This window comes from Lynx canadensis, chromosome E2 (genome assembly GCF_007474595.2).
Source record: "Lynx canadensis isolate LIC74 chromosome E2, mLynCan4.pri.v2, whole genome shotgun sequence".
Classification (NCBI taxonomy): domain Eukaryota; kingdom Metazoa; phylum Chordata; class Mammalia; order Carnivora; family Felidae; genus Lynx; species Lynx canadensis.
Window position 1 is genome coordinate 18,397,970 of NC_044317.1, and position 25,287 is coordinate 18,423,256.

Consider the following 25,287-nt stretch of genomic DNA (forward strand, 5'->3'; position numbering starts at 1 on the left):
AAGATTGAGCCCTGTGTCGGGCTGCACGCTGACATCAGGGAGCCTGCTTGGGATTCTCTGTCTCCCTCTCTCTCTCAGCCCCTCCCCGGCTCATGCTCTCTCTCTCTCTCTCTGTCTCTCTCTTGCTCTCGCTTTCACTCTTGCTCTCACTCTCGCTCTCTGTTGCTCACTCTCTCTCTCTCAAAGTAAATAAATAAACTTTAAAAAATGGTGAGCTTGGGGCGCCTGGGTGGCTCAGTCGGTTAAGCGTCCGACTTCGGCTCAGGTCACGATCTCGTGGTCCGTGAGTTCGAGCCCCGCGTCGGGCTCTGGGCTGATGGCTCAGAGCCTGGAGCCTGCTTCCGATTCTGTGTCTCCCTCTCTCTCTGACCCTTCCCTGTTCATGCTCTGTCTCTCTCTGTCTCAAAAATAAATAAAACGTTAAAAAAAATTTTTAAAAAAATGGTGAGCTTGATGAGAACTTCCCCCTGTTGTGTGTGTGTGTGTGTGTGTGTGCGCGCGCGCGTGTGTGTGTGTATAAGGAGATGGGAGGCAGGACTGAGAAGATGTTCTGTGTGTCAATCCACTATCCAATTTACTCAACAAATATTTATTGAGCACCTGCTAGTTGCTTGGAGTATATCAGTGAATAAGATGATTGAAACCCCTGTCTTCAAAATACCCACAAACTAAAGAGACAAGTAAATTTATATAGTTTAAATTATTCCTGCTATAAAGAAAAGTAAAATAGGATATGAGTATAGTGTGATGAGGGGGTGCTAGGTTCCACAAGGTAAGCAGGGAAGGCTTCTTTGAGAAGGTGACAGTGAAGATGTGAGGGAATCCTGTGAAGAGCTGGAAGGAAACTATTTTTGGAGGAGGAAATGGCAAGTGCAAAGACCTTGAGGTAGGAATGAGGCTGGCCTGTTCTAGGACCAATCGAAAGGTCAGTGTGGGCAGAGAAGAAAGAGAAGAAAGAGATGGTTGGAAAAGTAGACATGGGCCAGACCATAGCAGGCCTTGTCAGCCATGTTGAGGAATGTGGATCTGAAGTGTGAGGGGAAATCCTAGGTGGGAGTTGAGCAGAGTGGTGAAATGATCAGATATAGATGCTAAGAAGATCATTCCAACTACTGTGTGCCATGGCAGTGAGGTGCTGGCTGTTACCGATAAATGTCTCTCTCAGCAGTTACGGGGACAATTGGTCCTGGGGAGTGGGGGTGAGAGAAGATCATCAGAGAAGAAAGAGCACAGGGTGTGTGTGGGCCTCTGTGCTAGGCCCACCCGCCTCAGCATCCCACATCAAAAGGGGGCACTGTCAGCAGCATGTAGCCCTCAGGCCCAGATGAAGCCACTCACCCTGTGGATGGCACACACACCCTCAAGGGCCACAACAGCGAGGGTCTTGCTCCTCCCTAGACACCCTCAAGGCCAGGAAAGGTCCCGATAACTTAAGGAGTTTCCCTAACCTGGGTTAGAGGAAGGAGGCACAGGCCCTGCCTGGGGCATTCCCACTCTGAGTCTCAACTAACCCACAAAAGACAGCTAATGCCTCTTCCTGCAGCAGCTCCCACTCCCTCCCACTGGAGATTAGAACCTTATGTTGCTGATACTTGGTGTGACTGAGGAAGATTTGCGATCCTAGAGGAGTCAGGTAGGTTGGCAGTTCCCAAACATGAGGCAAACAGATTCACCTGGGGCTCCGAGGAAAACCAGAGATCCCCAGCACCTGTATCAGTCCTACTGAATACATTTTTAGGGTGGGATCTGGACATCTGCAGTTTTACATTTTTCTCATAATCATGATTTCACAGCAAATACAAGTGACCGAGGAACCTGTAAAAGAACACCATGGAATACAATCAGCAAATTCCAAGACAGAAAACTCTAAATGACAAAGGACATGATTTTTTTCAACAAATAAATTGCAAGGAAGAAAGAAGAGGAACAACAACAAATGCAATGCAGTTGGCTTTATCTACATTATAATGGAAACAATTATTTAAAAATTAGGCAACCAGGGAAATTTGAACAGAATAGATAATTGATGATATTGAGGAAGTATTGTTGACTCTTTTAGGTGCCATAGCGTTATGGTAGTTGTCTTTTAACGGTTTTTTTTGTTTGTTTTTTTTTTTTAATTTTATTTTTGAGACAGAGAGAGACAGAGCATGAACGGGGGAGGGTCAGAGAGAGAGGGAGATACAGAATCTGAAACAGGCTCCAGGCTCTGAGCCATCAGCACAGAGCCTGACGCGGGGCTCGAACTCATGAACCGCGAGATCATGACCTGAGCCGAAGTCGGACGCTTAACCGACTGAGCCACCCAGGCGCCCCGGTAGTTGTCTTTTAAAAGAAGCTGTTATCTTTTAGAGATGCAAACTTAAATATGGAAGGACTAAATGTTTGATTTGCCTTAAAAATATTCTGTAGAAGGGGATGAGTAAATGAAACAAAATGGGCCATCCATGATTGTTGAAGCTGGATGATTGGTACATAAGTGTTCAATACACTCTTCTACTTTATGTTTGAAATTACCCTAATAAATAAATTAAATTGAAAGTAACCCTAAGTTTAAAAAGGTGCAGCATCAGGTACAGCCAGATGTTCAGCCAGATTTGGAATCAGTGAGGACTCGGGTGGTCAACGTCATAGGGTAAACTAGCTGGCGGGAGCCACGGCAGCCAGGCAGAGGAAGGCAGAGTTCCTGCATAAAAACAGGAGGCACGGAGGGCTCTGAGGCAGGGTGTGCCGTGTAGCATGTAGTTGCAGATCTGACAGGCCTCAGAGACAAGCACGCTAGGTTGAGCAAAGAGATAGCATGTCTGAGCTTGAGGCTAAACGACAAATCACATACGCCAGATGGTAGATGTTTGTTTGATCAGAGCTGGTTCCCGACACCTGGTGTCCACACAGCCCACCCTTCTGGATGCTCATGTCAGCAGATGTGGTAGACAACTGAAGACTCGTCCAGCCCCCTCACTGCGTATCCCAGTAAGGGGCCAGCTCCAGGGGCTGATCAGTAGTGAATGTCTAGACAAACAGATGATGTAAGGGGCTTAAAGCCCCTCCTGGTGAGAGAGGCAGCAGCTGGAAGTCAAGAAGTCCGTGGAACCCCTATCTGACTTGGCCAGAAGGGTGTGATGTGGTCATCTGCCTGTCCAGCTGCTGGTCTCCCCAACTTTCCTCCCCTTCCCCCAGGGTCAAGGAGGGTTATGTCCTAGGGCTAGTAGGCTACTCTCTCTACCACTGCTGGCTTCCCCAGATGGCTTCCTTATGTCCTGTAAGGCCACACTGAACACAGAGCCAGTCTAGTCCAACTTTGGCGAGCCTGGCAGTGGTGAACAGGAGATGAGTGCCATGTGCAGAAGCAAACAGGACAGACCTTATGAAATGGCTGGCAGTCATTCTCCAAAGTTCTCTTTCTTCAGGGCCTGGAGCACCCACAGAGGAGGAGCCCAAAGAGATAAAAACTCTGAGTAACTCTGGCCTGGGGTCCCAGAGAGCCATGAAATCAAAAGGCTAAGTACATTCCTCCACCACAAACTCAGTCCCATTGTCCTCACGAGGTGACCCAAATTCATGAATCCCCCTGCCCAGTGTTCTGGATTTGGATTCAGGGAGGTCTTCCGACAGTGGTATACAGAGGTTAAGAAAGGGCATCTATTAGCTGGGGCAACTGCTTTATACCTGGAGTGGTCACAGATGAAGAACAGAATTAGAGGGATCAAAGCTTGAAAATCTAGGAATAAGGGAATTTTGGTTTCAGGTCTCAGCTCCACCTGCCAGCTTTATCCAGCTGAACCTCAGTTTTCTCACCTAGAAAATGAGGCTGGTAAAAACCTACCTGGTGGGCCATTGTGAAGATTTAATGGACTGAAACACATCAAACTGGTAGCACAGTTCTGGACACACAGTAACTTTGACTGCTCTGACCCGTTGTTACTGTTATCACATGCTCTTACTCCCTGAAGGAAGGAAAGGCAGAAGTCTCCTGAGCTCTTCCACGAATGTTGGTTGAACATTTGTTGTGTGCAGGTGTGGTACTAGGGGCCAGAATATGGTGGTCATGGCCTCACTGAGTTCACATCCCAGCTTCGTCCAGGCCAGCCGCTGCAGACTTCTGTGAGGAGGAGGCAGATGAAGGCGAAGCGGGTGTGGGGGGGGGGGGGGCGGAGAGAAGTTCCAGCAAACCTGAACCAGAGCAATCTGAGAGGCTCATCCATGTTCCTGTTTTTATTTTTGGTTTTAATGTTTATTTATTTTGAGAGAGAGACACAGAGAGAGAGAGAGAGAGAGAGAGAGAGTATGGGGTTAGGAGCAGAGAGAGAGGAGAGAGAGAATTCCAAGCAGGCTCTGCACTGTCAGCATAGAGCCCAACGTGGGGCTCGATCCCACAAACCATGAGATCATGACCTGAGCCGAAACCAAGAGTCGGACGCTTAACTGACTGAGCCACACAGGTGCCCCCATGTTCCTGTTTCTTTTTTTTTTTTTTCAACGTTTATTTATTTATTTTTGGGACAGAGAGAGACAGAGCATGAACGGGGGAGGGGCAGAGAGAGAGGGAGACACAGAATCGGAAACAGGCTCCAGGCTCCGAGCCATCAGCCCAGAGCCCGACGCGGGGCTCGAACTCACGGGCCGCGAGATCGTGACCTGGCTGAAGTCGGACGCTTAACCGACTGCGCCACCCAGGCGCCCCTCATGTTCCTGTTTCTAAAGAGGGTAGAGGTGGGGCATCTGTGTGGCTCAGTCAGTGAAGCAGCCGACTTCAGCTCAGGTCATGACCTCATGACTCATGAGTTCGAGCCCTGCATTGGGCTCTGTGCTGACAGCTCAGAGCCTGGAGTCTGCCTCTGCCTCCCTCTCTCTGCCTCTTCCCCGCTTGCATGCATGCTCTCTCTCTCCCCCGCCCCTCAAAAAATAAACAAACATTAAAAAAAATTTAAAGAGGGTAGAGGTACCTGGATGGTTCAGTCCATTGAGTGTCTGACTCTTGATTTTGGCTCAGGTTGTGATCCCAGAGTCGTGGGATCGAGCCCTTTGTCAGACTCCGCACTGAGCATGGAACATGCTTGGGATTCTCTTTCTTTCCCTCTACTCCTCTCCCCCACTCATGCTCTCTCTCTCTTTCTCTCTTAAAAATAAAAGGAAGGAAGGAAGGAAGGAAGGAAGGAAGGAAGGAAGGAAGGAAGGAAGGAAGAAAGGAAGGAAGGAAGGAAGAGGGTAAGTCACCAAAGAGGGTTTGGATTAGAGTTCTCCATGATATGCCCCCCTCTCTAGGTAACTGCATATCACAGTCCAGAAGGTGCCATCTGAATCCCAGGGATGCCCTGTAGGATCTTCCTCAGTAGATCTCCTGTACCTCATGCCCCTCTAGCCTCCCCCCAGCTAATGCACTACCTCAAGAACATGGGACAGCATGCAGGACAAGAGTCCCAAGCCCTGTGGACTTTACACTTAAAACACCAGAATATCTGGTCCCAGGAAGCAGCCCAGTCAGACACTTAAAGCCTGTCAGACACCATTGTGACTTTGCTCTGGGGACCTTGTGTACTGGATCTTCCATACTGCCTGAAGTCAGGCAGAGCCTGGCTGCAAGAGACCCCAGATGGGCAGAAAGGCTGGCAAGGACATGGAAGACAAAGCTGGGGATTTGGGAGAAGGCCAGGTGGAAGCAGGGAACACAGATGCATTAGGGCTTACTGCACTTCTAGCAGAGTAGATGGTGGCTGCCTTCTGAAGAAGGAAAATGTGCTAGCTGTTGGTCACTTCTGGAAAGGTAGCCTCAGCTTTGTGATTAGAGGATGTGTGTCCATGGTGGCCAAGCTGTCTTTTGGCCAGGGAGACTGCTGTTTCTTGAGAATTTGGCTATGTCAGTCATCGTGCCAATGGAACCAGAGCAACACCCAGAAAGAAGCAGGGGCAGCATGAGTCTCTAGGAGCAAGGAGCCCTGAATGAGGATGAACATCACCTGGGCAATGCTGGCTACTGAGGAAGCCCCCCCACCCCATCCCCCTGCACTATGAGCATGTGAAGTGGTCTGTGTGATTACCAGTCAGTCGCCATTTTTCTTCCTCGCATATTCTTGTAATACACTGGAGATCAGAGGGGGTGGGTGAGCTCTGCCACCGTACTAAGCTTGGTCCCAGCAGAAGCCTGTTTCTACCACTGCCTCCTCTACAGATCTTGATTTAGGTAAACACTGCACAGGTGAAGAATTAAAAGAGAAGGTGCTTACTCACATACCCCTACCTGGTGTCAAGATTTCCTGTGCTGGCCCTGCTTCAACAGCCCCACCAGGTGGAGGCTAAGGGGATAGCATGTAACAAGGCCCTGTGGTAGTAGGCAGCAAGGGAAGCAGGGGGAGAAAGAGGATTTGTGCCATTTGCTGAGACTGGAGAGGCCAGTGGGACACTCGCCAGGAATTGAAAGCCAAATAATAGAATGTGGTAGCCAGACCTACATTGGTATGGTAATGGCTTTCTTCCTAAAAGCAAAAATCCTCTTCAGATTTCTTTTGACTGGCAAAAACAAGTACTAAAGTAGATCTTTTGTAAAAGCAAAGTGGCATAATGCAAACTTCCGGAAAGCAGGGGATACCCTCAGTTTACACCGTTCTGACTTATGAAAGGTTTCATGGGAAAGTTCTGATTGCAGCTCGTGGGGAAATCTATATCCTAAGAGCAATGGGAAGCCATGGCAGAACTTTAGGCAAAAGGACGACAAGTTTTTTTTCAAAGAGAGATATGTCTGACTGCACACTGGGGAAAGGACTGGAGGTGGGGACACCAGGAGAGGATGAGAGATAAAGGTTACCAGTACTGGGGAAGAGGTAGTGGGAATGAAGAAGAGATACAACTGGTAGATGTTTGGAGGTTGAACCAGAAGGATATGGAGATGCTGTTAAGGAGAGAAGTGGGCAGAGGGTGGAAAGCATCACAGATGACATTCAGGTCAGCTCTGGAGCCAGGCCCTGGGCTTCCCTGCCTCCCCTGTTTCTTCTTCTGTCCATAGCCAGCATGCTCTTTCCCCAAATTGTCCAGGTCTGTCCACAGACAGTGTGTACTTATTTTGCTAGTGTGTACTTATTTCCTCCTCCACAGGACAGAGCAGAGAGACGGTCTTGGGCAAGGTCAAAAAGAGAACAGGCCACCCAGATGGCTGAAATCTGCTTGCTACTTGAGTAAGAGTAGGCACATGTCCCTGAGTGTATAAGGGTCTGGGTATGTCTGTGTTTCTGTGCCTGACTTTATACGGTCATTTCAAGGCCATGACTAGCAGTGCCAGCCTGTTTAAGGACTGAAGTTAAACATTACGAAAAAATTGGGCCGCATAACTAATCTTCTACAGAGATGGTACCCACTTTCTATGGTTCAGCACGGACTGTCTCTACTGGGCTAGAGTTTCTTCCAAGTCTTGGGGTGTAAGACATCTGGCCCCTGGAGAAAAGCTTTAAAAAAAAAAAAACTCAAAAAACTAAATTCTCCCTTCTCATTTCTCTGTCAGCAGCTATTTATTTGAATAGACTTTTTACCTCTTCCCCATTGTTTATACTCCCCACTTCCTGGGGGCGGGGGTGGGGGGGTGGGGAGGGGAGATGCTAACAAGAGTGGAACAGATAAGTTGTTCATCCCCCAAACCAACGTTTTTGCCCTGGAGATCAGAGGACCCAAGAGTTTTTCCTCCCTTTCTCCACTCTGCTGGCTGCGTGGGTGGACGTGGGACTACTGACCAGCATCGGGGGAAAGAGAGGAGAGAGACCAGTCTGAGTTTGGGTTCCCCAGCCACCCAGGGCACAGACATACCCTAGGGGACTCACATTCCGGTAGTGGGGCTGCCTAAAGACCCCTGCAGCTGCAGTAGTCAGAGAGTAGACCCACCTTCAGCACAGTGCCACTCCCTGGACACTGGACACCATCACATGCCCAAACACTCAAACATACCCAAGCTGGGACCTGTCCCCTCCTAGGTAGCTCTGGAAAAGTTTTGCTCATTTCCTTTCTAGGATGGTTTCTAAGGTCTCTAGTCCTCAGACTTAGGTCACTACCTCTGCGCTGGTCACTCCTACCACCTGGAAAAGGTTCCAAAGGTGAAGCAGCTCCAGGGGGTGCCAAGGTTCACAGCAGAACCTTGGGAGGCTGGGGATGAAGGAGTTTGGTCAGAAACTCTGAAGCCTCTCAGTGGCAGAGCTTCCAGAAGATGCCATCCCCATTTGTGAGGTGTGTGAAGGGAGGTGGTTCCTGGAGAAGTCAGCTAGGGTGAAGGCCTGAGGCTAAAATGGAGGTGGGGCCTTCAGAGGAACCCAAATGCCAGGGCTTTCCTTAGGACCCATACCTCTGACTTCAGTGAAGATGGGGCTTCCACACTGAGGTAGAAGGGACCCTAGCCAACAGCTCAGCCAGCAGCTCTGGGAGGAATGTTGCTGGGATGGGGGATAGGGTGCTATGCTGCCCTAAAAATGACTTAATTTCCTTCCACTCAAATAGCTTACTGAGTTCCTGCTCTGTTCAGTAAACTGTCCCTGACCCCCCAGATGGTTGCTCAGTTCACGTCCCAAAAGTCCCTCCATTCAGACCGTAGGGAGCAATAGCATTTCCTGAGGAGGGAGGTCTTTCCTGAGACACACTGGGGAAGACAGGGGTAGGGGCACCCCTGACAGTTCCCAGTTCTGGCTGGAGTCCCCAGGGGACAGACATGCAAGGCAAGGGAGTAAAGTAGGGGAGAGAGAGGTCAGGGGCAGAGGGCCTCTTCCTGAATGCAAAGTCCACAAGGTTAACCCCTCATTTCCAGAGACTTCCTCCTCCCACCCCCACCCCCACATGGCTCAGCACCAGGAAACCGAGAGCCCAGAGACACTTGCGTGCAGTCCTCAGGGTGGCCGGTGCAGGATGCAGGCAGGTGGGGACATAATGTTGATGACAGAGGCCTCAAAGCCCAAGGCTACACTCTGAAAGGAGCAACCCACGCCTTCTCTCTTGGAAAACAAGGTTAGAGGCAGAGCAACCTGGGTCAGCCCCTCAGATTGCTGGGAGTGGGGTGAGGGGTAAGAACAGAAAGCCCGCCCCTCTGGTGAAGCCCTGTAGGCTGGGGCAGGGGGGCGGAGGGAGGGGAGGGCGTGCCTTCTCCTGGCGGCCAAGCTGCTCCGCGTCGCGGCTTTCCGCGGCTGGGTCCGAGGTCCTGTGACTCCGTTCTCCCCTTGCGAGACCGCACCGCCGCGTGACCCGAGTCGACGGTCGGGACTCCATAGTCGCCCTCTGCCCCTGTCGCCCCCTCAGGCTCTCGAGACCGGCCCCTGCCCACCTGTCCGGCTCGTGCAACATGCCGCCCCTGGGCCTCGATGGTACCTCCCGGCCCTGCCGGCGACCTCTGCTGCGTCTGCTGCTCCTGCTGTCGCTGCTGCCGCCGCTGCCGCCGCCCTTAACGCGCGCCCAGACTGCTCAGGGAACCCCCAGCGCCCCGACCACGCCGGCCACCTCCAGCACCCCAAGTCTGCGGAAGCGCGCGCGGGCTCTGATGCGAGACTTCCCTCTCGTGGACGGGTGCGTAAGTGCGATGTGGGGGCAGGTGGAGACTGAGCCGACCCCGTGGCAGGGCTAGAGGTCCTCATGCAGGGCTCCTAAGGAAGCCCCTTCACATCACCCCCTGGATTCACTCTCCCATCATCCGTGGGTGCCTTTTCCCTTCCTCTGCCACTCCCTCCCTGGTGGGAACTCCCCAGGCTAGGCCTCGAGGGGTCCTACTGTAGTCTGTGACAGTGTGGTGTGGGGGACATCCTCCCCCCGCATTGCTGGCCCCATGTCCTGCCTAATCCCAAGGTCTAAGGAGCCCACCCATTTCCCCCTGACTTGACCTTGCCTTGCTCTCCCTCCAGCCACAATGACATGCCCCTTGTCCTGAGGCAGTTTTATGGCAACAGGCTACAGGATGTTAATCTGCGCAATTTCAGCCATGGCCAGACCAGCCTGGACAGGCTTAGAGACGGTCTCGTGGGTGCCCAGGTATCACAGGGACACATAGCATGGCTGAGAGGGAGTGTGGGGGCCCCAGAAACCATGAGTTAGTCACATGGAAACTCAGTTATCATAGGGCCCCCCAAAATTCTACAACATGGATGCTGGGGGCTACAGGGGTTGCAGTGAACCAGTTTGCTGGGCATCCAAGTACCACCAAACAAGCAATGCATCACATGTGACCCCATTTGCTGTGTGGGCTGTGGAGGCTGTGAGAAGTCCAGGGAGCTCCAACCCCTGGCCTTCCCCCAGTTCTGGTCAGCCTACGTCCCATGCCAGACCCAGGAAAGGGATGCTGTGCGCCTCACCCTGGAGCAGATTGACCTCATTCGCCGCATGTGTGCCTCCTATTCTGAGTTGGAGCTTGTGACCTCAGTTAAAGGTAGGTAGACTGGTGGGGGGTGTTGGGGACTTGATTGAGATACCCCAGCCTCTGAAAGTGATCATCTGACCTACCTGCCCCCAGCTCTGAACAATACCCGGAAGTTGGCTTGCCTCATTGGTGTGGAGGGTGGCCACTCGCTGGACAGTAGCCTTTCCGTCTTGCGTACGTTCTATGTGCTGGGTGTGCGCTACCTGACGCTCACTCACACCTGCAACACACCCTGGTGAGCACAGTGCAGATGGTATGCACCCACTGATGCAGCGATCTGCCCAAGATCACACTGGGGCTCAGACCAAGCTTTACCCCTGGGATCTGGCACTGACCCTGGAGTGGGGGGCGGGGGGAGCAGGGGTTTGCAAAGCAAAACTGGATCCCAGTAGGGACTCCCTCCTGCCAGGCCCAGCCCAACTTGGGTCCCTACTGTTGCTCCAGGGGGTTGCAGGTATAGAGAGTTCAGTAGGCTCTTGTGGCCAAGTCATGGCCACCATTCAGACTGTCTCCTGGCCATCCTGCAGGGCAGAGAGCTCATCTAAGGGCATCCATCCCTTCTATAGCAGTGTCAGCGGGCTGACCAGCTTTGGTGAGGTGAGGACCCTGATTCCATACCCCGCCCCGCATGAATGTGCATGCCCCACCAGTTCCTACAGATAAATGCATGCACATGTGCACCCCTGACGCCCTTTCCCTAACCTGTCTCTGCAGAAAGTGGTGGTTGAAATGAACCGCTTGGGCATGATGGTAGATTTGTCCCACGTCTCTGACACTGTGGCACGGCGAGCCTTGGAAGTGTCACAGGCACCTGTGATCTTCTCCCACTCAGCTGCCCGGGGTGTGTGCAAGAATGCCAGGAACATTCCTGATGACATCCTGCAGCTTCTGGTGAGAGACTACCCTGACTCTCAAACCTAAAACAAAAGGTTTAAACCAGGAGTCCTTGAACCTGAACCCCTGTTCCCTCAACTTCCTCAAACCCTAGGCTGGACATCTTCTGCCCTCACAAACCCACAGTCCACAGCCCGTGAATTCTTGAACCCAGGTGTGGGGGGTTCTAAGTGGTAAATACTCCTCTACTCTATAAGCCCCCCATGGTCAAGACATTTCCACACCAACCAGAGCTGAGACTCCTCCATTCACATAATCCTAGAGTGTAGAAAGGTGAAGTCTCCTCTGACTTCAAAACCAGAGCTAAACACATTCCTCACAGGAGCCTAGAGGCAGGTGGTTGCTCTGGGGGCCAAGCTGAGTGTCCATTTGTCCACCCCTGCAGAAGAAGAATGGTGGTATCGTGATGGTGTCTTTGTCACCGGGGGTGCTGCCGTGCAACCTGTTAGCCAATGTGTCCACTGTGGCAGGTAAGCCCTACCTGGGCTCTCTGAATAGCTCTGATTTGGATCCGAAGCCTTGGGGGGAGGGCCTCAGAACAGCTCCAGTGGTCTGACTCATTGTTGGCCGTAGACACAGTGCCCAAAAACTCAATGATGGACAGTATAAAGCATCTTGGTGCCATGTGGAACTGAAGATACAGAATTGATACTACAATACTGATGGGTAGAAAGGAGGCAGTCAGACATAGAGCCCAGGTGCTAACCATCTGTGCTTCTCTAGGGGCTCATAAAGCTCCCTGCCCCTGCCTCTGGCCAAGGGATTGGGCAGCCCCTTAAGTCTCTTTGGTCTTTATCAATTATATTCTTTATCCATCTCTCATCCTCCACACCCATGGAAAGGGGCCCCCATGGTTCTCAAGGAGACTGGAGGCAAGGTGAATCCTGAATGAGAAATGGCCAACTGGGGTCCACTCCAAATCTAAATTCCAGTCTAGAGCCAACTGGAATCTACCTCCTCAAGTTAGCACACTGGGTGCCAAGCCATGAAGGAATTGGCCTCCATAGCCTACAGGCTGCAAGAAGGGGAATCAGTAGAGACCAGTCCCCACCTCACCCCTGTCCTAGAAGCCCCACACTGCTGACCCTTCATCCCCCAGATCACTTTGACTACATCAAGGCAGTCATTGGATCCAAGTTCATTGGGATTGGTGGAGATTATGATGGGGCTAAACGGTAAGTGCTTCTCTGGGGCTTCTCTGGGGCTAGCTGTGCCACAGTAGGGCCTTGATAGTCACCATGCCCACCACACTGTGGTCCTCATGGACTTTAGGCCCACCTGGCATCTTCCCACACACAGAGTGTGTTTCTGTTTGTCTGTGACCCATTGGTCCCACCCCTAGGTCATGATCTGCCCACCCTTAGTGCCCCACCCTTAGTTCCAGCAGACCCACTGCCTTTTTTTTTTAAGTTTTATTTATTTAAGTAATATCTATACCCAATATGAGGTTCAAACTCATGACCCCTAGATCAAAAGTCACATGCTCTTCCTACTGAGCCAGCCAAGTGCCGCTGACCCACTGCTTCTGAGCAGACTCTTAGCAAGGTCTGGTGTGGACTGACCAACTCCTCTGCCTACAGCTGGGTCTTAAAAAGCTTTCCTTCTAGGGGCGCCTGGGTGGCTCAGACAGTTAAGCGTTCTACTCTTGATTTCAGCTCAAGTCACAATCTCACTCTTTGTGGGTTTGAGCCCTGCATCTCTGTCCATGCTCTCTCTCTTTCTCTCAAAATATATAAATACACTGAAAAATAAATAAATAAAAGCTTTTCTTCTTTTTATAAATGGAGGAAAACCTTGCATTCCGTGAAAGGCATAGATCCAAAAAGTATAATTCAATGAGTTTTTATGAATATTCAAAGAGGTTGGGAGTTTCCTTCTGCAGGATGAAGAACAGGGGTGAATCACTTACTCTCTCCAAGTATCCATTTCCCGTGTCAGACAAGGGCTGGGATTCAGTAGTCCCTGGACACATAAGGCTGTGGTTTTGAGTCATGAACAAGGAACAGGGCTGAGGTTCCACAGCTGACTGGCTCACAACCATATAGGTTCCCTCAGGGGCTGGAGGACGTGTCCACATACCCAGTTCTGATAGAAGAGTTGCTGAGTCGTGGCTGGAGTGAGGAAGAGCTCCAGGGTGTCCTTCGTGGAAACCTGCTGCGGGTCTTTGGACAGGTGGAACAGGTATGCTGGGCTGGACAAAGGAGTAGGTCAGGGGCCTGAGCAAGTGTGTTGGGGCTGTTGTGTGAGCTGCTGACCACTGACTGCCTTCTCCAGGTACGGGAGACAAGCAAGGGGCAAAGCCCCTTGGAGGATGAATTCCCGGATGAGCAGCTGGGCAGTTCTTGCCGCTCTGTTCTCTCACGTCTGCCTCAGACACGGTATCTGGCTCGAGACCAGAAACTAACTGAGACTTCGGCACATTGGGCACCTAAGTGTTCACCTAAACAGTTATTGTCAAAATCTTCCCCCAACGTGGCCCCAAGCCTCACAGTTATTGCTGCCTTTTCAGTCCTCATTCTGTGGCTCTGGTGACCCAGTTAATCCTACCAGATGTTACTATGGCAGTTGCAGATACCCCACATTGCCCTCCCCGCCCCCCCATCATGCAGACAGACACATTTCCTGAAAATAAATGTTTTACACATGGAAACAGGCATGAGTGTCCTTCTCTGTGGCGGGGTCTGATGGTGCCAGCTCCCAATTCTGGTAGTTGGTGGAGGAACCTGCAGTTCAGCCACCATTTACTCTAGCAACACCTGAGTCTCACTGGGCCTGAGAAGGCCCAGATGGTTGGGCTCAGCACTAGAAGAAGACAATGAGTAGCTCTGGCTGTGGGAGAGTGGACCTTCCTCTGGGATGCCTCTCAATAGCTCACCTCAGTCCACATCCTGACCCACTGACCACCACCTGGGGATCTTGAAGGGAACTCTGGTTCATATTCCCAAGAAAGGAACCTGCCTGGATCACAAATGATCTTTGTTCCTGTTTGGATAGAGCCCAGAATGCCAGGCTACAGGAGATAGTACATGGGCTTCCAATGACTGAACTTCCCTGGATATAGATCCACTCCTTGCCCTGCCCCTCAGGGACTTCCTTTCTGAGAGGCACAAGCTACTTAGACAACCACACTATCTTACCCCCAGGCAATTAATGGCAATAGCAACTCTGTTAATTATAGCCAAAATTAAGAGTTAATACTAAGGACAACAGCTAATAATAATAAATAACACGATAATAGATAATGGCTAATAAAAATAATAGTTAATACTACTAGCCTATGCATACCCCATGACTGAGCAGTTTTGCCCCAGGTATATATCGCAACAGGAATGCATACATAGGTTTTCCAAAAGGCATACGAAATAATATTTAAAGCAGTGCTGCTCATAATAACCCCAAACTGTGTACTTTAAAGTTAGATTGCAAGAAGAAAAAGACAGGAGATTGTCTTAAAAACAGTCATATTTTGGGGCGCCTGGGTGGCGCAGTCGGTTGAGCGTCCGACTTCAGCCAGGTCACGATCTCGCGGTCCGTGAGTTCGAGCCCCGCGTCGGGCTCTGGGCTGATGGCTCGGAGCCTGGAGCCTGTTTCCGATTCTGTGTCTCCCTCTCTCTCTGCCCCTCCCCCATTCATGCTCTGTCTCTCTCTGTCCCAAAAATAAATAAACGTTGAAAAAAAAAATTAAAAAAAAAAACAGTCATATTTTTAAAAAATCATATTAATTTGAGGAACAGCAATAAAACTGACAAATGAGTTTTAATGGAAATAATAGAAATCCATACACAGTGGAATATCTTTAGCCTGATGAATGAAAGTAACTACCAATGTTCCATTCTATGCACAGTGAAAATATTCTTCAAACATGAAGGGAAAGTAATACATTTTCAGACCAATAAAAGCACAGTGAGAAATTGAAGATATACAAATCATGAGGCACCTGGGTGGCTCAGTCAATTAAGCATCTGACTTCACCTGAGGTCATAATCTCGTGGTTTGTGAGTTTGAGCCCCGAGTCAGGCGCTGCGCTGACAGTTTAGAGTCTGCTTCGGACTCTGTCTCCTCCCCACCCCCTCTCTGCACCTCCCCTGTTTATGCTTTCTCTCTCTCAAAAATAAATAAGTAAACATTTTTAAAAAACGTATATAGGAACACATTTTTACTTTTGCCTCAGCCTCCAAATTGGCTGTACTCTGCAGTGTACTCAGAAAGTTCTAATAGTGTTTTCTATTCATTTTACCTATTCCCTCTTTTCTTTTTTTTTTTTCTTTAATTTTTTTTTCAACGTTTATTTATTTTTGGGACAGAGAGAGACAGAGCATGAACGGGGGAGGGGCAGAGAGAGAGGGAGACACAGAATCGGAAACAGGCTCCAGGCTCCGAGCCATCCGCCCAGAGCCTGACGCGGGGCTCGAACTCACGGACTGCGAGATCGTGACCTGGCTGAAGTCGGACGCTTAACCGACTGCGCCACCCAGGCGCCCCTATTCCCTCTTTTCTTGACTTCTTTTGGGCGGATTAAGTAGCACTCTGAGATGGCCTTAGTCCCTTTACAGACCCTTTCAAGGGGAGCTGATCCAGCTCACTGTCCCTTTAGGAAAAAATGGGAAAAGGTGGTAGAAGATAGAAGCTTACAGCAGGGCCCTGTGTTGCTAGGGAGCAGACCTCTAAGGACAGGGCCCTGTGAGGTGGTGCAAGTGTTCTAAACATGAGTTGGCAAGGCTACTCGATGACAGCCAGAAGTTGCAGACTGCAGCCAACTGTCACTGTTGGAACAGGAAAACCTCTTTCAGTTTGCTCTGTCGCCCCTATTGACAGAATGTAACAGGAAACCAGCTAGGCTTCTAGGAAATGTGGTTTTGAGAGTTTGAGCACCAGGGGCACCTGGGTGGCTCAGTCAGTTAAGTGCTGGACTCTTGATTTCAGCTTAGGTCATGATCTCACAGTTGGTTCTCATGGGTTTGAGCCCGGAGTTGGGCTCTACACTGACAGTGAGGAGCCTGCTTGGGATTCTGTCTTTCTCTCTCTCTGCCCCTCTCTTGCCCAATCTCTCTCTCTCTCCCTCTCAAAAATAAATAAGCATTAAAAAAAATAGGGGTGTCTGGGTGTCTCAGTCAGTTAAGCATCTGACTCTTGATTTCGGCTCAGGTCATGATCTCACGGTTGGTGAGTTTGAGCCCCACATAGGGCTCTACACTAACAGCACAGAGTCTGCTTGGGATCCTCTCTGTCCCTCTCCCGCTTGTGCGTGCTTTCTCTTTCTCTCAAAATAAATAAATAAACTTTAAAAATATTATTAAGGGACACCTGGGTGGCTCAGTTGGTTGTCTGACTTCAGCTCACGTCATGATCTCATGGTTCAAGAGTTTGAGCCCCACATTGGGTTCTCTGCTGTCAGCACAGAGCCTGCTTTGGATCCTCTGTCCCCTTTCTCACTGCCCCTCCACCGCTCATTCTCTCTCTCTCCCTCCCTCTCTGTCTCTCTTTCTCTCAAAAAATAAATAAGTAAACTTTAAAAATATGTTTAAAAAATAGGAAGAGTTTGAGCCCCAGCCTCACAGAGCTGAGAACAGAAGACTGCATCTGGAGTTGAGAGGCAATTGCTTAATAACCAGAATTGCTGCAGACCTGGAGTAGAAGGCCCTAATTCCAATTCATTCTTTCTCCTAGATACATTTTTTTGTGTTCCAACTCAAAACTAAGTGTTCATCAGGATTCTCCTTATTCTGGTGGACCCTGGACACTAACCTCTGCCTCTTTAGAGCACCACACCCCTAGTAGAAGAACTAGCCCAAAAGTTGGGCTCATCTCTAGGTTTCCACTTTCCTTGGATCCTCATCAAGTAATTTTTTAATATCTTGTTTAACTTTCTAATGTCTTCAGGAAGATCCTTTTTATATTTTGCCCAACATTTCCAGTTATCAGGAAGAGTATAACTCTGATTTACTTAGTCAACCAAAATCAGACATGTGAAATGGTGTTTATTTATTAATTCAATAGCATTAAAAATCCATCACAGGGGCAGTTGGGTGGCTTAGTTGATTGAGCATCCAACTTCAGCTCAGGTCATGATTTCTCAGTTCATGGGCTAGAGTCCCACATCGGGCTCTGTGCTGACAGCTCAGAGCCTGGAGCCTGTTTTGGATTCTGTGTCTCCCTCTCTCTCTGCCTCTCTCCCCCCACCCAAAAATAAATAAACATTTAAAATAAATAAATAAATAATAGATAAATTTAAAAAATCAATTATAAACATTATGCTCCCTACTTTCACCTAAGACTATTACAGGAAACAGCTGTATGTGCAATACTTCTGAACTTTTGATAAAGTTTTGAATTAACAAATTCATCATTCACTATATTGTTTATATCACTTAAATGAAGACCTCCCCTGGCAAGTCAGCTTGGTATATGAGACCAGAATAAACATTCCCTCTCTTTCTCCCTCTCTTCTGAGATAGCCAAAGCTGAAGGCAGCAGGGTCAGACTTAGTCCTTAACCACTAGGCATGAGAAGGGAGCAGTGATGGACAGGAGGCAGTAGTGGCCAGAGGTCAAGGCCCTTCTTCTGGCACCCAAAAGGGGAGGCCCACCTATCAGGGAGCCCAGGTGGGAGAACAGCTGACAGACACAGATACAGAAGGGGGCAATTCATATTTTAGCAGTTCTGAGATCAGTTTCCCCTGTGTCAGGGCTTTTTTCTGCAGAAAACAATGAATTATACCACTCAGGCCTCCAGCCATCCTGGAAACCGCCTTACCTTGAAGGAGGATTTCTGCCCCACATGAAGTCATGTCAGACCAAGCCCCCTCATGTTCTTAGCAGTAAGAATTTTTGTCCCACTGTTCTACACCTTTGAGGACCTTCCAGCTCCTCCCTTACAGACAGCCATCCTGTCGGAACTAGACCTTTGCTTGAGCTATTGGCCAACTTGAGATGCCCTCTCCACCTCCCTGCCCAATGCAGACCCCATCCTTTCCAGGCTCAGCTGCTGTGGTGCCTCCACTAATCTGTTAGCAAACGGGCCAGCCCTCACCAGCACTACCCACAAAATCCCTCAGCCGGGATGACCATATTACAGAAAAACATGTGACATAAATTGACCAGGGAGTAATTTACCCCCTTTCCAAGATGGCTATAGTTAATTAATGTTTAGAATCTAGAGTCTTTTTTTTTTTTTAAGTTTTTTAATGTTTATTTTTGAGACACAGAGAGAGTAGGGGAGGGACAGAGAGAGAGGGAGACACAGAATCCGAAGCAGGCTCCAGGCTCTGCACTGTCAGCACAGAGCCCGACACAGGGCTCGAACCCACAAACCGTGAGATAATGACCTGAGCTGAAGTCATACGTTTAACCAACTAAGCCACCCAGGAGCCCCTAGAATCTAGTCTTTTGTGTGTGTGCCCATATATTAACAAATGTACAGACGCAAATTTCAATACTAGTTACTAAAACAAAATGGTTTCCCATAATATTATTCTTTTTTAATTTTTTAAATATTTTTAAAAATGTTTATTTATTTTTGAGAGACAGGGAGAGACAGAGCACGAGCGGGGCAGGGGCAGAGAGAGAGAGGGAGACACAGAATACCAAGCAGGCTCCAGGCTCCAAGCTGTCAACACAGAGCCAGACGCGGGGCTCGAACTCACGAACCGTGAGATCATGACCTGAGCCGAAGTCGGACGCTCAACCGACTGAGCCACCCAGGCGCCCCTCCCATATTATTCTTAAATTTCATTTTTATTAAAAAACGTATAGGGCACCTGGGTGGCTCATTCGGTTGAGCGTCACGCTCAATTTCTGCTCAGGTCAGGATGTCATGGGATCCAGCCCGGGTTAGGCCCTGCCCTGAGCACGGAGCCTGCTTGGGATCTCTCTCCCTCTCTCTTTGCCGCTCTTCCACTCGAGTGCTCTTGCGCGGCAGAAGCTGGTCTGGCCCCCTGGGGCGCCCTCTAGTTGAGGGTGGAGGTCTGTGTCGCCCCCTCTGGCCACGCTGCGCAGCTGCGTCGCGGATCCCTGCTCTTCTGGAGAAGCATTCTGCCTGCAGCCCCTCCTCACGACGGGTCACGTAAATCCGGTCGGGACCCCACCGTCGCCCTCTGCCCCTCGCGCCCCTCCTCTCGAGACCGGCCACTGCCTGCCCGGCCGACCCTGCGCAACATGAGGCCCCTGGGCCTCGAGGGCCCCCACGCGCTTCGCTGGCGACCTCTGCTGCGTCTGCTGCTCCTGCTGTCTCTGCTGCAGAGGGCGGTAACCCGTGCCCAGACCACTCCTGGCACCCCCAGCGACCCGACCACACCCGGAGCCCCCAGCAATCCGACCACGGCCTTCTCTAGTTCCCCTACCACGCCGCTCACCTCCAGCACACCAAGTCTGAGGAAGCGCGCGCGGGCCCTGATGCGGGACTTCCCTCTCGTGGACGGGTGAGCAGGGACAGTGTGGGGGCAGGTGGAGACTGAGCCCACACCTGGGTAGGGGAAGGGGGTCCTCAGCATGCAGGGCTAGTGAGGAGGCTTCCTCACACCACCTCTGGATGAACTGTGTCCTCCATCAGCCAGGTCCCCTCCCCCCATTACCCTGTTCCTGGTGTCCACTACAGGCCCCCACCCCTCCCCAAAGCTGCACCTCAGGAATTTTTCCATATTGTCTGTGTGAGGTGGGGGGGGGGGGGAGGGGAGGGGGAGGGGGACAGGACATGCCCAGGTACTTTGACATGCCCTGTCTGACCTGAGTCCATGTTCTCCACTCTAACTTTGTCTTGATGCCCCCAGCCACAACCACTTGCCCCTGCTCCTGAGACAGCTTTTCCAGAACAGGCTACAAGATGTTAACCTGCGCAATTTCAGTTATGGCCAGACCAGCTTGGACAAACTCAGGGATGGCCTCGTGGGTGCCCAGGTACCACAGGGATACACAGGGTGCCACAGCATGGCTGCTGGGGAATGTCGGGGGCCACAGAAACCTGGGTAGGCAGGCCTCTCAGTGATTAGAATCGTAGAACACACAATGTGTCATCGCATGACTGCTGGGAATGTGGGGGCTCTGGAGACCAAGACAGGCCAACCACATGGGTACCCAGGTTCTGTGGAGACACACAGAAAGTGACCAGAAAATCCCTGGTGAGTGTGGGGTTAGAGTTAGAGCCACAAAGGATATAGTGGATTGGCCTTGGGGCATTCACATAGCACGTGGACAAACAGCAGACAATGATATTTCACAGTCCACAGTTTGGCTGCTGGCAGCAAGCTTAATAGGCATCAGGATACCATAGGGTCATGTAGTGTTTCGTTCTGGGCCAATGACCCAAATGAGCACCTTGGGGGCTGAGAAGGAGTGGCAGGCCAAGGACATTGGAGACCACTCTAATCTCATTCTGGACCCCCGGGGCCTACCTCTAGTTCTGGTCAGCCCAAGCCCCATGCCAGACACAGGACCAGGATGCTGTGCGCCTCACACTGGAGCAGATTGACCTCATTCGTCGCATGTGTGCCTCCTACTCTGAACTGGAGCTTGTGACCTCTGCCGAAGGTGGGCTGGCAAATGGGGAGATAGTTAGGGGCTCACTCTGATGGTTCTGGCCCTGGGCCCTGACCACTTGATTATCCATCCTCTTCTAGGTCTGAACAGCACTCAAAAGCTGGCCTGCCTCATTGGTGTGGAGGGTGGTCACTCACTGGACAGCAGCCTTTCTGTGCTGCGCAGTTTTTACCTGCTGGGAGTGCGCTTCCTGACACTTACCTTCACCTGCAACACGGCCTGGTGAGCATAGTGCCTAGCCACGGTGAAATGGTAGATGACATGGTGGGGCAACTGCCAGACAGGTGAGGACAGAGGGATCCACAAAAGGAGGCTGGACTCTCAACAGGTCCTTCACACTCCCAGAAAGCAGCTGGCCCAGGTCCTTACTCTATTCCAGGGGCGGCGGGGGCTGGGGCGGGGGAGGGGGTGTGGATAGACAAACAGAGGGACTGCAGAGCCCCCAGGCTCTGATGCCCAGGATGTTGCCTTTGAGATTGCCTTCTTCTGGCTGTCCCACAGGGCAGAAAGTTCCACCAAGTTTAAACACCACTTCTACACCAACGTCAGTGGGTTGACAAGCTTTGGTGAGGTGAGGATTCCTGTTCCATACCCTACCCCACCCGTTCTCTACCTACAGATAGTGTACACGTGTGTGCATCCTTGACATCTCCCCCACCTCAAAAAACAAACAAACTGTCTTTGCAGAAGGTGGTAGGGGAAATGAACCGCCTGGGCATGATGGTGGACTTGTCCTATGCGTCAGACACCTTGGTGCGGCAGGCACTGAAGGTGTCGAGGGCTCCCGTGATCTTCTCCCACTCAGCTTCCAGGGCTGTGTGCGACAATTTGCTGAATGTTCCTGATGACATTCTGCAACTTCTGGTGAGCAGCTACCTCAGCCCTCACACCCAGAGCTAGGCGCGTTTCATGCAAACATTCTTGACCTTGAACAAAGCTACCAGTCCAGACCTCACCCTTGGACCCATGGCTGGTTAACCTTCCCCATCTCTGAAAACTGAGGCCAAATAAGCTCCACTCAGGCGCCCACAAACCCAGAGCTGAAACCTCTTCCAGCCCCTGAAGCCAGGACTGAGCACTGTCCTACTAGGCCCCCAGGGCACAGAGCAGGCCATCAGGCCTGAAGAGCCAAACTGAGGGGGCTGAGTGTTCATTTCTTTATCCTTCTAGAAGAAGAATGGTGGCATTGTGATGGTGACGCTGTCCATGGGGGTGCTACAGTGCAACCTGTTGGCTAATGTGTCCACCGTGGCAGGTGAGCCTCACTTCAACTTCTTGTGCAGTTTGAGCTTGAGCCTGTGGCCATGGGGCCTTCAGGACAGCTCCAGCAGTGTAGCACACCTGTTGGGCAATGGGCAGACCTCTGACAACCCAGGAGAGGAGACACGGCTCTTCGCTGCCACCCAGATCTGGGGCCACAGTCAATGTTGATGGGTTTGGGGGAAGCAACTGCCCCTGCCTCTGAATGTCTTTTGCTCTCACCTCTCTGGACAGGACAGATGCGTTCTCAAGGAACCCAGAGGCAGGGTGGCTTCTGGGCAGAAAAAATTCTAAAGAGACACAGTTCAGCCTCTAGTCACTTCAGAACTCACAATGGGCTGGGAGCTCCATGAAGTCAGCTGCCATGGCCTGGAGTGCTGTGGGCAGGAGAACTGGTCAGGACTGAGTTTCCCCAGACCAGGGCTGGTCCCAGGGCCTGACTCCAGCATAGTGCTGCTCACACTAACCCCTGCCACCTAGATCACTTTGACCACATCAGAGCTGTCATTGGATCAGAGTTCATCGGGATTGGCGGGAATTATGATGGGTCTGGTCGGTGAGTATTTCCCTGGGGTTTGTCTTGAGCAGGGCACAGCAGGGAGTCCTTTAGTCTCTCCATTCCATGGTCCTCCCACCCTTCAGACCTCATCTACAGGCTCTGGTTTTCCAGCTCACTTGACGTCTGTCCACTCCCAGGGGCTGATTCCTGGGCTCTCCCTGTCCCTCCTGTGGCCTGGTGGACCCACTGCCACTCCAGATCATCACATTAATTAAGTATTCCCTGACACCCCACCCCAGCAGAGCCCGTTTACCTAGCACCTGCTGCAGTCCCAGCTCAGCAGATCTGTTGTAGGCCAGCCATCTGCTCAGGGGGTAGACACCACAGAAGCTCTGTCTCAAGGAGCTTCCAAAGTGACATTCAGTAGCCTGGAGAATATGGCCTTCAATTTCACATGTGTGATTGGGGCTGGTGGGACACTGGGCCCTAGACCAGGATCAGGGCTCAGGTTCCACAGCTGGTGGCCCATGGCCACACAGGTTCCCTCAGGGACTAGAGGACGTGTCCAAATACCCAGTACTGATAGAGGAGTTGCTGAGTCGTGGCTGGAGTGAGGAAGAGCTCCAGGGTGTCCTTCGTGGAAACCTGCTGCGGGTCTTCAGACACGTGGAACAGGTATGCTGGGTTGGGCAAAAGGATGGTGCAGTGGTTAGAGTGGGTGAGAGAGGTGCTATGGGAGCCACTAACTGCTGACTCCCACCCCCAGGTGAGAGAGGAGAACAATGGACAGAACCCTGTGGAGGATGAGTTTCCAGACAGGCAGGTGGTCAGGTCTTGCCACTCCCACCTCCTATCTCAGCTTCAGAGTGAACACCTCACCACACACCTGAAGGTGACCGAGTGGCCAATCAGTCAGGTCCTCCGGAGGCCCTCAAAAGCTTCCCCATACTTTGTTGTAAGTTTCTTGGTTGCTGCCACCTTCTCAGTCCTCATCCTGTAGTTCTGGTGAGCTGGCCAGTCTCCCAGAGGTCTCTGTGGCAAAGTCTCACAAAGTCCCCTTCCTAGTCATCCAGGCACAAGTGTATGCTGAGAATAAACATTTTGGGTATGGAGCCAAATGTGAAAGTCCTTCCTTCTCCCTGGGGAGCAGGGGAGTGGGGTCTGGTGGGCTCTTGGTTGGTGAGGGGTCTTGTAGGTCTCACCTCAGTTTCTCAAGTGAGTGGCCTCCAACTTGGTCTCTTTTGGGAAGGGCAGAGGCATCTTACCATGTTATTATGATAAAAGCCTGAGCCCACAAAAGAGCACAAAGAAATCTAGTTCAAGTGTGGTATCTATCCCATCATGGAGTGTAACAATGGGTGGGTTAGCAGTCTCTGAAAGGTTTACATTTGTTTGTTTGTTTGTTTGTTTGTTTGTTTGTTTGTTTTTAAGAAGCTGAACCTAGAGGGCGCCTGGGTAACTCAGTGGGCTAAGTGTCAGACTCAATTTTGCCTCAGGTCATGATCTTGTGGTTTATAGGTTCAAGCCCCACATCAGGCTCCACATGAGGAGTCTGCTTGGGATTCTCTCCCTCCCTCCCTCTCTCCTTGCCCCTTCCTCTCTCTCTCTGCCTCTCTCTGCCTCTCTCTCATGCCCCTTCCCCCCTCTCAAAAATAAATTAATTTTTTAAAAATTTAAAAAGAGTGAAAGAGCAAGCCAAAGAGTAAATTTTCAACGTATATAATTGACGAAAGGCATATATCCAGAGGCAGACAACCCCACATAAAAATGGGGAAGATATTTGAATAGGAACTTTACAAGCATGGATATTCAATTGGCCAATAAGAAGATGAAAAGATAGTCAACCTTATTAGCCATTAAGGAAATGCAAAATAAAACTCATAGTAAAGACAACTAAAATTTAACAGGTGAACAATACCAAGTGTTAGCAATGATATGGAGCAAGGAGCATACCCTGCTGGTGGCTGATTCAACTGATAAACACTGCTTTGGAAGACAGTTTGACATTTTTTTTTTTTTTTTACTAAAGTTGAAGACATATACCCAAGGACAGTTACACACAACGTGCAAGAATCTCTCAAAGTAATGTTGAGTGAAGGGAGCCAGTACAAAATAATATATATTATGTCATTCCATTTATATAAAGTACAAGCAAAACTGATCTATACCGTTACAGTCAGTTTTTGGGGAGGTATTGCCTGGAAGGGGGCATGAGGAAGAGCTTCTGGGTTTCTGGTAAAGTGCTGTATCTTGGGTCCTGGTTGCATGGGCATGTTCATTTTGTGAACATTTCAGCATGCTGTATACACTTACGGTATGTGAACTTTTCTGTATGGATATTTTTTTCTCAATAAAAAGTTTTTTAAAAAACTGGGGCCCCTGGCTGGCTCAGTCCATAGAGCAGGCAACTCTTGATCTTGGGGTTGGAGTAGAGCCTTCTGAAAAAACAAAACAAAACCCAGAAAGACTAAACTTAATGTTCAGGGATGCATGCTCAGGTTGAGACTTTAAATAAGAAAACAAGAGGGCACCTGGGGGTTCAGTCATTAAGCTCTGACTTCAGTTCAGCTCATGATGTCACGATTCAGGAGTTTGAGTCCCACATTGGGTGAGCTTGAGCCTTGCTTCCAGTAAAACACAAGCCCTGCTTCTCCCTCCCTCCCTCTCTCTCTCTCTGTCTCCCCCACTGCCTCTCCTGGGATTCTCTCTCTATCTCTGCCCATCACTCACTCGCA

At 50.5% G+C, this 25,287-nt stretch overlaps 2 protein-coding genes across 5 annotated transcripts; both read left to right on the plus strand.

Annotated features, from left to right (window-relative positions):
- Window positions 1–8,886: 8,886 nt before the first annotated feature.
- On the plus strand, window positions 8,887–13,913 carry LOC115503447 (dipeptidase 2-like). Of its 4 annotated transcripts, XM_030299650.1 has the most exons (11): window positions 8,887–8,973; window positions 9,262–9,525; window positions 9,858–9,984; window positions 10,249–10,378; window positions 10,463–10,604; window positions 10,897–10,966; window positions 11,084–11,260; window positions 11,649–11,733; window positions 12,363–12,438; window positions 13,309–13,444; window positions 13,538–13,913. In XM_030299650.1, the coding sequence occupies exons 2-11, from the start codon at window positions 9,305–9,307 to the stop codon at window positions 13,793–13,795; spliced, it is 1,422 nt and encodes a 473-aa protein (XP_030155510.1). In that variant the 5' UTR covers window positions 8,887–8,973; window positions 9,262–9,304; the 3' UTR covers window positions 13,796–13,913. The 4 variants fall into 4 exon arrangements, with proteins under 4 accessions (XP_030155510.1, XP_030155512.1, XP_030155509.1 ...); XM_030299649.1 differs by lacking the exon at window positions 8,887–8,973 and having other exon boundaries at window positions 9,216–9,525; XM_030299652.1 differs by lacking the exons at window positions 8,887–8,973; window positions 9,858–9,984 and having other exon boundaries at window positions 9,115–9,525.
- Window positions 13,914–19,222: 5,309 nt separating this feature from the next.
- Window positions 19,223–23,660, plus strand: LOC115503451 (dipeptidase 3-like). The gene is made up of 10 exons (XM_030299660.1): window positions 19,223–19,679; window positions 20,028–20,154; window positions 20,655–20,784; window positions 20,874–21,015; window positions 21,295–21,364; window positions 21,481–21,657; window positions 21,964–22,048; window positions 22,534–22,609; window positions 23,092–23,227; window positions 23,319–23,660. Exons 1-10 carry the CDS (start codon window positions 19,417–19,419, stop codon window positions 23,550–23,552), a joined length of 1,440 nt encoding a protein of 479 aa, XP_030155520.1. The 5' UTR covers window positions 19,223–19,416; the 3' UTR covers window positions 23,553–23,660.
- The last annotated feature ends 1,627 nt before the right edge of the window (window positions 23,661–25,287 follow it).